General features: G+C 47.4%; 3 protein-coding genes across 3 annotated transcripts; all 3 read left to right on the top strand.

The window, feature by feature from the left end:
- Nucleotides 1-5,991: 5,991 nt before the first annotated feature.
- Nucleotides 5,992-6,416, top strand: CCOS01_08038 (uncharacterized protein; the record flags this gene model as incomplete). The annotated part of the gene is made up of 2 exons (XM_060456200.1): nt 5,992-6,022; nt 6,085-6,416. 2 exons carry the CDS (start codon nt 5,992-5,994, stop codon nt 6,414-6,416), a joined length of 363 nt encoding a protein of 120 aa, XP_060312474.1.
- Nucleotides 6,417-9,056: 2,640 nt separating this feature from the next.
- Nucleotides 9,057-9,290, top strand: CCOS01_08039 (uncharacterized protein; the record flags this gene model as incomplete). The annotated part of the gene is made up of 1 exon (XM_060456201.1): nt 9,057-9,290. A coding segment is annotated over one exon (234 nt), but the record flags the coding sequence as incomplete, so codon positions are not given.
- A 2,016-nt stretch (nt 9,291-11,306) lies between these two features.
- On the top strand, nt 11,307-13,215 carry CCOS01_08040 (uncharacterized protein; the record flags this gene model as incomplete). The annotated part of the gene is made up of 2 exons (XM_060456202.1): nt 11,307-11,516; nt 11,581-13,215. Coding segments are annotated over 2 exons (1,845 nt in total), but the record flags the coding sequence as incomplete, so codon positions are not given.
- Nucleotides 13,216-13,229: the final 14 nt, after the last annotated feature.

Genomic DNA, 13,229 nt, shown 5'->3' on the forward strand with positions numbered 1-13,229 from the left:
TATAACTTGAACTTTGCGAGAAGGTAGTCTTTTTCTTTTAGTAATGCCTATAGCTCGTGTTCTAGTGAAGTCTTAAGGATTTCAACCAAAGAAGCCCATATAGACCGTAATATGTTTACCTCTTATAGAAGTGATACGAACTTGAACTCTATGAGCGTCATAGTGAGATCTTTCACGTCGTATTTAATAATAGTAGTCGGGTTATATAAAAGGGTTCGAGAGCTTAGGCTAGCAGGAGCATTAACTATGTTACTTTCTGATTCTAGTAGGTCGACTAGCGGATACGGTTCATCTTCATCATCTCTTACAAAATCTTTTTCAAAGTCTCTAGCTTCGAAACTCGGATAGATAATATCAACTCGAAGTAGCGCATCGGGAGTGGCTTCGGGAAGTAATTCTTATTCATCATCTTCCGGTCCATCGCTCATATCATCCGGGATACCACCCCAAATCATTTATACAGTATCAAGCGCATTAGTACTAACTTCACTATCTTCATCCTCTTGTGGTTATAGCTAGTCCAGTTCCTCTGGGCTCGCTAAGTCGAAGTCAAAAGACATACCCCCAATCTCATCGGCATCTTCATTATAATTTAACCAATCGATAATACTGCGCTAAGTATCTATCTCTTATGGCTCCTTCTATAGCTTAAAGCTTTTTAACTTCGGAATTTCGATTTCGCTAGTAAAGCCTCGCTTCTTCCCCTTTACAGTTCCTATATAAGGAAATAGTAGTCTTGACATCGTATATTAGCTCCGGAGGATATGAGTTAACTTGGAGAAAACTTGGGCAGGCTAGACAGAGGGAAGATCTTAATAGAACCGTTTCCCACTTTATAGTCCGTATAAAAGAGCTTGCATAGACCCACAATAAATCCACGGGCCTTAAGCGCCTTCCTCTTCCAAAATTTCCACCTTCCTTTCCTCCCGTTACTAACCTTTATCGCATCGGGCGCGTTAATTTATCTTTACACTCAGATTTATTAAAGCTCCAATTATTATAAATTCATTTTCCTCTTTTACTTTGACAAATCGCAACTTATTAAAACACCATACGCAAAAACTCACGCCCACTAAACACTAGATATTAAGATAATATATCGAACCTAGGCGACTCTACTAGGGGCCCAGGCTCAGACTCCGATAGGAGTACTACACTGCCACCCCTACTTCAGGATAAGTTAAAAAAGAAGCTTTCTAAGCACTCTAATCGCTCTAAAGATAAACTAAAAAAGTTAAATAGAGATCGGCCTATCGTGTTATTAGACTGCGAGAGTAAGAGTAAGAGTAAAAATTCTTACGTTGAGGATTCCTAGCGCAATCCTAAAACAAATAAGTCTGTAACCAAGAAGTCTTCCTTTAAAAGGAAGCGACCTACTGAAGGCGAGGGTGATAGTGACGAAGAGGATGATGAAGATGAGGACGAAGTGTCTAGCCTAAGTAGTAAGAAGATTAGGAAGTTCTTGACTCGAGAGATCGTATGTTATTTACCCTAGCCTCTCTTATATCTAAAGTTCTTTAATACTAACTTTACTATAGAAAGCGACTACCACTACTAGAGTAGTTAGTAAGGGTAAGAGGGAGTATATTACGAAGACTAACAAGGAGTAGACTATAAAACTCTAGCCACTTTTTAAGGAATTCGAGAAGTAATAGCATCGCGCTACTCTCGCTACTTTGGGTAAATATCTTATTGATAATATCGTTGGTGTTTTCTTTAAATAGTTCGAGGGCCCCGAATCCGCATGGATTCACCGACTCGCAAGGCTCCGAGGTCAGGATAATGTAAACTCGTAGAAGAGCAGAACCATGGCTCGCTTATTAGTATATTTACTATACGCTTTAATCAACAGACTTTAACACTAATTTCTCTAGGACCATATTCTCGTCTTAAAGGAACAGGAGCAGCTCCGCTTCGCTCCCACGTACTCCGTTAAGAGTGCTCAGATATTCCTCACGGGAAACTTCAAAGCCAACGAGTTCGAGGTTCTCTTTTATTTCTATAATAGCTAGATCGACATCGCCAACTCTACACCACTAGTGAAAGCTTAGTACTTAAGTAAGCTATCTATGCTTATTTATTATATCATCGCTCTCTAACAATATCTTAGCGATCTATATCGAGCTTTATACGTTAATTAAACGCCATCTACAGTAAGAACGTTTAGTAGCGTTATAAAGACCTACTAGTAAGCATTAGCTTACGTAGTAATAGGTCCTAAGCCGCTAGGATACAATCTATAACTACAAAGTATATAAAAGCTACTAGATTAGGAACCTCGGCAAGATTAAGGAGCGCCCTCGCGGCAGGGCCCTAAACAAGAAAAAGAAGAAAAAGATTATATTCTCTAACGTTAATAATAATATCGCGGTTTTTAAGCCCATAGCGAGTACTTTCTCTACTATCGGTATTAACCTGCCAACGCCTCTGAGCGGAACTAAAGGTAGAGATAGAATAGAGCATAGATATACAAGCGCTTAATTTCACGGTTTACAAAGCACACGGGAAGCGATTACTGGTTTGCACTAGCGTTTAGGTTTATTATAAAATAATATGCCGTCCTATAACAATCCTCCTCGAAGGATTACTAGGTCGACTGTTCATTCTAAGGGGATTTCACAATAACGTCACGAAGAGATATCTTACTTTAGGGGTTCGGAAATACTTACATAGAACTACGGGGTATCTTAGCTTAGATAATTACTCATAATATAACATCTCTTGATATTCACTTCGTCGCATACTCTCTCCGGCTAGCCAGTAAAACATATTATCTTATGCAACCTATTCCACCGCCTACAATAACGGTCCTTTAAAGTACACGCGCCTTAGGTAATTAAGCATTCCCTCTGTGTCTATTTCACGGCCAAATGTTAGGCTTCTTACACTTTCGAGGCTCTGTATTAGAATAATAAGAAACTCACTGCATCTAATACATACCTCGTGGCATCGCTTGCTACTTCACTGCTTTCCGTGGCCACTCTAGGACTACAGAGCTCAGCATAACGGCTCGTGCGGGTTAATATCTTCCAGCATACCTAGCGGGGACAACCCCTGTAGCTTGTGAGTTTTTACCAATCGGTAATAGGGGCACATTAGCATATCCCAGAACATAAGACACAAGTCCTTACCTAATTAACATTTCACCAGCGAGAGCAAGCTAGCATACCTAGGTCGTGCGCTTACTATATAGTATAGTTATAGGCCTTACCGTAATTCACTAGCTACTTAACGCCGCCCCTCTCTTAATTTAGAGAAGTATCTAGTAGATAGTAAGAAAAGTAGTACCTAGCTCTGAGATTATTACTAGACGCGGGGGAAAAAATAGTAGATAGGTAAATCAAGTAGAGAGAATGAGATTTAAGTTAAGAAACCTCGATAATATTAGGTAGTGTTTATGGAATGAATTTTAAGAGATATAATATTTAGGTTCTTAATTAAGAGTGAGGTTATAAATAAAAGTGAGCCCGCCAAAAAGATAGACGGTAGTATATCTAAATACGAGTCGCTCTTGCTGAACTTCAGAAGTAATCAGATTTAGAAGAAGGAGCAATTGAGGTAGTCGCTGGGCATCAATTATAGAGGTGATTAGTGGATTTCACCGCATGAGATTTAAAGCTATCTCCAACTCTCACTTTTGCTTAGGCAAGTTTTCTCCTCGGTAAATCATCGCGCTTCTTCTATAACCGGAGGTAGTCAAGACGCAAGAATCGTCTCTTGATTTCACACTCTATAGCTACCTATCACGCCCTCAGTTCTTCACTCAGAGGCAACCTCAACTTCACATCAACATCAACATCTACAAAATACTTCGTCCTTTAATTCTACTTTCTCCCTACAAAACTCTGCGCAGTTCCGGCCTTACTTGAACAATCTTTTGCATATCAAGAAATATTAAGCTTTCGTTTAAGCAAGGTTTTTATTCCTCAACATTACTTCGAAGTTTCTAGTCTTCAGAATAACTCAAGACAGGCTCACAATCCGATAAGAACGTCCCTAGGCGCTCTTACCATAACCAGGCTGATCACGAAGTAAGTACCTAGGTAGGTTCTCTCTTCCTCATTAACAACTACTATTTTACCGGAGCATCTACTAATTTACTAGCTTCATAGAGTACCCGTCTCCTTTAACATAACGCACCAATCAAATAGCTTAGTATACTAATATTACCAAGAGGCCTTACGCACTACTAGCTAGAGAGAGCTCGAGGGCTACCTATTTCTCTTAGTAGTCGTCTCATATAATAGAGAGAACAACCTACCTATTAGATATCGCAGGTCCTTAGAGAACTAGATCAAGGTAGCTCCGGGCAGTAGCTTAGAAAAGGAGAAGGTAATACGTCTATAGGTCCGCACTACCCTCGTTAAAGACTAGCATAGCACAGCTAGAGCATTTAGCTATAGTATAGTCGAGACGGTTAACGGTAAGATCACAAGCGTCTACAAAAGCGACCCGGTAAAGAAGCGGCTAGTAGAGATAAGGATTACTAATTAGAACGATAATAAAAGCAAGGGCCTAGCCAAAGTTTCGAACAATTCCAAGCCTACTAAGAAATATAAAGCAGGGTCCAGTAGCAAAGGATAGCCTACGTCAAAGAAGTAGGCGACCGTGGAGAAGGCAGAAGTTACTAAGACTATCGAAAGAAATGAGACTTCTACGATAGGTATAATTAAAATGCTATCTATTACTTTAGTAAATCCCTAGATGTTAGGGCTAACGGCTGGAGTATGTGTAGCTCTTAGTATAGAGTAGCGGCCTGAGGAGTTAGAGCTAGCTAACCACGCCGTGTTAACATACTTAAAGGCCCCCGAGAGTGGCGCCCAGAGCGAACCTAATAACTAACCGAATAGTGAAATCGGTCTAACTACCTAGATAGCAGCGCCTATACTTGATAAAGAGCTAAAGAAGCTTCTCGGTATTATTATAAACACATATAATAACGGCGCAGAGGTAGTTTAGTACGATATAACGAAGGATAAAGTTAACTCGGAGGATAACGAAGACGGTGAAACTCGGGCGGATTTAGATCTTTAATTTAGTACATTTTCTTTTTCTCAGTATTCCTTTCTTTCATTTAGGCTCTTTCTACTTCAAAATGCGCTAAGTATTCAGACGCGGCATCTAGCATAGAGACAAGGCATGTATCGATCGCGTACTTTACTTAGGTAGTTTTTATAATTTCATAGCGCTGCTTTTTCTATCATATTAAGAGGCTTACCTGCAGTACGTATACCGATTACTCTAACGAGTGCATGAGGTCTGATTACTCGGCGGGTAGGTCAGTTGGTAGCAAGGGTATATTTCACGGCTGCAGCCCGGTATGTTCTTTGACTTGAGCTAACAATCAATCTCCTTGTATCAGGTCACAGCGGGCTCATCTCACCTCACATTTCTATTAAATTATAAGGTAGTATATATAAAGGCCCTCTAGTCTACATTATGGAGAAGTTCTCCAGGCATGCAGCATGCATATAGATGAGCCTAGCAGTATGTTGGGTGAAATGAAGTGCTCCTGACATTTGCTGCCTTCTTGTTCCTTCTGAGGGAGGTGGGAAGATGGAGATTGCCTCAAACCCCTGCTCAATGTCTAGCTACCGTACTCCGTACTACCCGTCTATTCAGCATCGTATAAGGTAGGCTTACGGAGGTAAAATTGCAAGTCGATTATAGTATGAAATGTATACCGGGTCAATACCTTAAACCTAAGGTAAGGTAGGTAGAAGTGCTTCGTAGTTAGTCAGCAACACGTCATCATATGAGAGCGCACCACCACTAATTGACACGGCGATAAAAATCTAAAGCACGCGTCCGTGGCGATAAAAATTAAGAGCGTCCGCGGCGATGAGATATAGTACATGGAGGGTCGCTAAGGTAGGTTAATTGGTGAAACAGTCCTCGCGCTGATACAGGCCGTCTATGCATACTGATGCTGAGGTCACCTTTCTCTAACGCAACATTAAACTCTATTTACTACTAACACAACAGATAATAATGACAAGACGACCCAGCAGCTTCTGTCCGAGTAAGTCTACCGTTTTCTGAACTCCGTCTTTCATTCTAACCAAGGTACAAAGGTAAACATAGACACCACAATCACACCACCCTCCTCGCCTACCGACAGCGAGATTCTATTACAGGAGATAGCGCTGCAGGGAATTAGCATTAGAAGCGTCGGTCCCCGTGCTGAAGCTGCCCACCGGCTTGCTATCGCGCAATCTGCGCCCGCAGGTGAAGCTATCGAGACCACCGAGATTGGCGACCGACAGGACCACACCAGCGCGTCAAGCCAAGGCAACAATTCTAAACATTCCGAACACGAGACAGATGTCTACGAGATCGATCTCATACACGCAGTTCTTGAGGAGAAGCAGTATTGGTCAGAAGAGGCGGAGGCAGAGGCGGAGGCTACATTCTAGGAGGAGCGCAAGGCGCGACTCGCTAAAGCCGGAAATATCCACCACGCATGGCTACTAGCTATCGTCGAGCGCAAAGGGTATGACCAAGTGAATAGAGAGTAGCTCTCTCGTAATGTCGGAGGGATGTTTATGTATGATCTAACGTATGCCGAGGTTAGTAGAAGATATGCGTTAAGAGGATGATTACAGTGAGATTTCTAACCAACATTGCAGTGTATGCTACAGGCGGTAGTGGTTCTGGCAGTCTGTGGAACCTCATAAATCCTAAGGCAACAGGCCCCACGACTTCACATCAGGCATCAACAACGCGACTATAGAGCCATCACTTTAATTAAGTATGCGCCGCAGCAGAGCTTCTGACATAGCAGAGGCGTGCTAAAAAGACAACCTCAGGACAACATACGGTTAGGATGCACACATAGACCAGTGCATCTTAGTAAAATAAGCATTACCACTTACAGGGTAATATAGGATCAGAAAACAGTCACTACAGCACAATAAAGCCTTTGATTACTAAGTATGCATACAAATTTCACCAGCATAAGATCGATAGTAAGAAATTTTTGGTACAAAATTTTAGTCATATGATTTGCGAATAACTTCAAATTCTGTAAGCAACGACGAGGTTCTGATGCACCTAATAACTTATTAACCAACAATGTCAATTAACCACACTACTACTTATAGTCAATGAGAAGAGTTCGGCCGATATGAAGTTGCGCCAAGTCACCCTGTCGCAAAGTTCATATTAACCCTGTAAGGTCAGTGCGTACACCATGTTAAGGCGATGTACATAATTGAATATTTCTACCTAATCGACTACATGTTGAACATAATCAGGGCATACTGCTGACATTCGAGTAGCGGGGTACACTGTGCCCAGGCGACACATAAGCTTCCACCTCTGCTGTACACCCCCCCCCTCCCGGGTAGGTAGACACGAGACTTTTGCAGCCAAGGAAACGTGCCTTTGAGATGTACTTGCCTTTTGACAATGGTTCACCAGTCGTGTTAGCAATGAAAATAGCTTGGCCGGAGTAATCTGCACATCGAGCATGGAAAGTGTTTTCTCACTTCTGCAGCAACCTTGCTGGATTGGGACAGATCAAGGTAGCACGAGCAGTCGAGTACCTACCTACCATAGTAGAGCAGGGCCTGGATCGTGGCAGGTGCATTCACTAATGCACACCCCGTCTTCGAACCACAGGATTGCAGGTTTTCTCGGCGGTTTGTTGGCTGTTGGAGACCTGGAGATGGCGTTAGCCACCGCCAGGCTGGTTGGCACCTGCAACCCGCACCCTCGAATCTGCAGTTCAGTACCAATCTGTCCCAATCGCATTCCTGTTGCACGCTACCTTACCTGGTAATGGAGCCCGGCGGGGAGAGCGATTGCAGCTGGCTGCAGTGCGGCACGAGGTGGTGGAGGCAATTATGATTTATCCGTATGGATATTTATGAAAGTCTACCTAGGTAACTCGTGGGACGGTGCAATCAAGTATCTTTCTGCGCCGTAATAGTCCCCCTCACCAAAGTCCTAAACTCCAAGAGCCATTGGTTTGATATGAAGGGAGTCAAGGGGGGTCCAATGTGGGGAGGTCTCGAATTGCGTGTCACTCTCACCAACTTGGCCAGTGGAGGCATGAAATTCGAGGGAGGAGGGGCTGGCAAGTAAGTACCTAAGGTACCCTACCTACGTGCTTGCCTTCCTCTATATAGGTAGTACCTTGGGGTTATATGGAAGGTACTCACCTCACTGTCAACTCTGGACAAGCTGCGAAAGAGCATGATCAGCCAGGCAGGCAGGCTAGAGGCAGGTGCGGCCCTTTTACGGTATCGTCCTTCCTGCCGGTTCGCTCAGCCCAATTGCTTCCCGAGACAACGTCACAGTATCGGGGCAGGCAAGAACGATCCATTGTGACTGCGAGGCAGGAAAAGGGTCTGGACCGGGCAAGCCACGTGCCTCAACCCGGCAGCATCTTGCCACTCTTGTCTCTGGAATTGTTTGTCAACGACTCGGACTTGGTGTCGACCAAGATGCCATATTACCTGCGAAATTCTCTATCTGGTGAATTTTTCCGTCCCCTCATCGGCCCAGGAAGCGCCCATATTGCCAGATGAACCCAGTCACACCACCCATTCGACATTTCAGGGGACAATTGCCATTGGCTATCCGTCAACTATTTCATCGAGCCTGCTGCAATCGACTACATACCTACGGATACCTACCTGCACAGTAAGGTAGCCGATCTCAAGAGCCTCCCCGGAGCGCCCCAGGAATAATGTCAACGAATTATAACCGTCCAAGCCGCCCTTCTTGATTCCTGCCTCAAGCCTGGGTCGATGCCAGTCGAGACCAAGCCGTTGGGCCAATGATATCTACAAAAAACGCCTTTGCCGTTTCCCGACATGTTTGGTTTCTCCATACCTTTCTCCAGAGCCCACATCTCCGTCCCTCGTGGGCCGGCACCACTCCTCACAGTCTCACACACTTGCCGTTACAATTGGGGTCTCTTCCGGTCTTTGATGGGCTGCCGCGTTGACCACATTTTCGGCATCGTGTCGCGGGACACGTCGATTCAACACCACTCATACAAATAATGCGCTATCTACGTATATCCCGCGCTCTTCCGTCAAAAGTGTAGCGCTGGCTTTTCTTTCGCGCCGCTTGTTGCGTCCGTCCAATCATCCGCCCCGCTTGTCGCTCCTCTCCCCTACCGGTTTGAGACCAGTGACCTGCCAGCCAGTCAGTCTCAAGATGTCCCGCTGTCCACACCATCAGTGAGCTGGGATCCAGGAACACGACCAAGATCTCATCCACACACCGTGCCACCACCCACACGGAGTAAAGGCTGTGCTAAATCGAGACGGGCGTGACGGGGTCGTTGGGGACTGGGTGGGACCACACCAGTCTCCTGTTCCTCCCTTGGAGATCCACTGTTTTCTGCAGCGCTACGATGAGGGTCCAACTTGGCAAACAAGCGGACACATCGGAGGTCTTGTCCGGGCCCAGCTTCCTCTTTTTCCCTGGCTTCCGCTTTCGCCGTGTCCGTATTTTGTCCAACATAGTCAACAGATCACAAGTGACGGTGGTTCAAGACACGCTAGATGGAAGTTTGGAATCGACAGACTAGACAATTCCTGAGCTTCCTAGGTCAAGCTGGAGAGGGCTTGACATTGGCTCACCATTGCGACTAAAATTCAGCGTTAGGCAGTACGCATTGCGGCAGGAACTTGAAAAGCCAGCTCTCGCCTCAACTATTATCCGCTTCACACTCACTCAACAATTCTTCAAAGCTCTCTAGGTACCATTTGTAGTCCCTTGTGTCACTCTTGGAAGGTTGGCGCTGGCCTCACATCAAACTACCTTCCTTACTCGATATGACTTGATACACAGGAGGGAGTGGCACCGTTCGACTCATCCATACGAATATTGCAAATGGCAGATGGCAGATGGCCATTGATTGCTTGAGGATAACTCGACCTCGTGTGATCGACTCGAGTAGCCCACGCAGCGAGCAACATGCGCAAGTATCCCTACCTACCCTCGACACGTCGCAGTCTGCCCGGCAGATGTGCATCATAAAGTTACCACGGCCTTCAAGTGCAAGCTGAACCCCACACTCTACCCATTGGTCATCCCCCCCGCGGATGCGGCTCTGTGGTCTCACGAATGACAGGACAACGCTCTCAAGATGAAATCGATGACAGCAAGTGCATGGCCCTGACAAGCTGCCCTTCTCCTTCTACTCTTGGCGCTTGTGTCGCCGCATTGGATCATTCGGCCGTGCTCAGCGTTGTTGCCTCGCCTCATGTGAAGGATTGGGCTGACACCACCCAAGACGCCGTTTCCATGTTGCTTTAAACCGCCTACGCCGACCATCTGTCCACGTCTTCCTTTGATTTACACCGGGCCTTGTCCAAACTTTGTTCTCGCCCTAGATCACTTGACACGAGCTGGACAGCTGTTCACGGGGGATGATCCCGGGCTGTCCCGGTTGTCGTACCTACTGTGTAGAGGAAATTGCCAACCACCCAAGCCATGTGCATTATGCGTTTTGACGAATCAGTCTCTCACAGTGTTTCTGACCCCGACGACTGAATGTCTTTCAATCTCATTGCCGATGAAGCTCAATACATTGACGGACGGCAGTGGTTGAACAGCATCACTAGCCTACTAACAATCCACAACCACATGCATGAACTATCCCGATCCGATATCAGATGCCTCGGTGTCGAAGCATGTAGATATTCGAGATAGCCTACTGCCCAACTGTTGTTTCGTTGTCTTTCGTTGATCGACTTCGAGACCACGTCGATTGTATGGGAAATGAGATGCTTTCTCCGTTTTAACTTGGCCGTTCTGATGGCGACCGTTTCAGTCCCGTCACCAATCATTCCCAGGTGATAGATCCCTGGGCTCGCCGTCGGCTGGAACTCTGGGGGTGCTTTATCTCATGCATTGCCGCTTAGCGGATCGTCTGTCTGGGACATGTCGCTCTCTGTGCTCGTATTAGCGCTGCAGATCCCTCCACTCGCAACTTTCAAGCAGTGCCAACGTAATCCCCAGCCTGACCTTACCATCGGCGCCCGGCCTCTGTCACCGACGGGACACCAAACAATGCAGCAACATGGGGCGCCCGTCTGTCTGCCAGTAGGCACTGGGCAGTGACCCAGTGCCAGCGCCAAAGCCAGTACAGTCTCACCGTCTCAGTCATCACGCACTGGGAGAGTCGCTGCATCGCTGAAGTTTCCCGCGACTGCGCCTCAATCTTTCGACAAATTTGGTCCACTGCTGCTGGGATCAGGCCGGCGGTCCGGCAGAGACTCCCATGCCTAACCCTTCTCCACGCCATTCCATCTGCCCTGCGCTGATGTTTGGAAACCCACGAGTGGCATAAACGATTCCCCAATGACGAGGCCACGGAGGCCCATGCCATTTTGACCTCAGGCGTATCGCAGCACTCACATCTTAGCGCGTCTACCATACCAAACACGCCACTGACAGCCGCGTCTTTCACTAGCTATACCGTATACGTTTGCTACGAGCCTGTGAAGCCTGCGGCGACAAGATACCTACAACAAAGAGGCGGCAGCACTGTGGTAACTCTTGGTGACGAAGGGATCCTCCTCCACTGTAGTGGCATGACGACATTTTGGCCTTCAGTCCAGTTGCCTCTATCATCAGTCATCCATCCAACGTCGTATGGGATTCGAGAGCTCGGAAGTTAGAACCTGCACCCCTGATGCTCACAAACCCCAACCTTCAGCCTCACTGCCAATCACCAAGCCGGAAATGACATCACACTCTTTCCCCTCGGCCTTTCTCGACCATTGGATTCACTCTCTGAAATCGAGTCGTGGGGAGCAGCTCAACGACTTCCCAAACTACCACGTTTCTCATCCCGAGAGCTTGGTGACAACATGTAGCCCCAAGTCTCTCACCGTTGGCAACGGCGTCAGCATCTACAGAAACGCTCTTCTCCCGGCTATACTTGTTGCGAAACACGAGGTGATTTTGGTTACGTGCTTCTGGGCTCCGTCCGATACCTTGAGTGCCATCAAAGAAACCCTGGAACTCCTTGCCGAGCGACGCAGAGAAGCCATCGAAACGACCGGCCAAGATGCCGTCACCCCATTACGCGTCCGCATCTGTTTTTCGTCGCGCAGCTTCTTCCAGAAGATATTCCATCCGTGGTCGCGAGACGGATACGCGTACCCAACCTCAGCGTGGCCAAAGCTCGGATTGCCCCCAGACAGCATCCTCAGGGCCGCCCGCATCGATCTCACCGTCAAGAGCCTATTTTTCTTGCCCTTCAGCGTCATGCATCCAAAGTTTGTCATTGTCGACCGCCAGCGCGCTTGGATGCCCAGCTGTAACGTGAGCTGGGAGACGTGGTTCGAAGGCTGTATTGGGTTCGAGGGTGCAGCCGTTGCTCAACTCGTCAAATTCTACACCAATGTCTGGGAGCCCGCCGCTGGCGCGCGAGAGATCCCCGACGACCAAGATGACGGTGGTCGTGAGGCGAACCAGGGGCTCGGTCAAGTCGATCAAGACACTGGCCGAACTGTTCCATCTCGCGGTCCACCTTCGGACGACGAGACCGCGTATCGACGGCTTAGCCTCGCAAGTCTCCCGCCCTGTCCGACTCTGATCTTACCCTCATCTCATCACTGGTACCCGGCCTTCCGCTTCGTTCCTGTTTGGCGACGCACTACCGCTCCTACCACACCTCTCAATGCGGCTCTGCTTTCTTTGTTCGCTTGTGCCCGAACCGACATTGACATCGTGACGCCGAACCTAACTTGCCGAGCAGTCGTCGATGCACTCCTCGACGCACTTCGTCGCGGTGTCAGCGTCCGCATCAGAACAAGCAAGAACATGATGTTAATCGAACAACTCGTCACGGCTTGCACCACGACGGAATGGACCCTCAATTCGCTCGTCAAGCGATACGCCCAAGCCTGCGCAGAGTGGAGCCGGAAACGATCGGTAGACGCCGAGTCGCATTTGCAACGGCCAGGCCGCCTCGACATCTACTACTACCGCCCGAACCTGCAGGCGACGGCGGTGCGGGATCCAGAGGAGCCTGTCGTGTCGCACTTGAAGATGACGCTCGTTGACAAGGAGTTCCTCTTGCTGGGCTCAGGCAACCTGGACCGGGCCAGTTGGTACACGAGTCAGGAACTGGGCATCCTGCTTCATATACCAGACTTTCAGTCTGACATATGGTCGGAATCTCTCGAGTCCAGGATCGAGGTCCGATTTAGCGGCGAGCCCGGCGATGGGACGATGGGCTAGTCAGTCGCGTGTTT

This window comes from Colletotrichum costaricense (genome assembly GCF_030867565.1).
Source record: "Colletotrichum costaricense strain IMI 309622 chromosome Unknown Scaffold_8.1, whole genome shotgun sequence".
In the NCBI taxonomy this organism is placed as follows: Eukaryota; Fungi; Ascomycota; class Sordariomycetes; order Glomerellales; family Glomerellaceae; genus Colletotrichum; species Colletotrichum costaricense.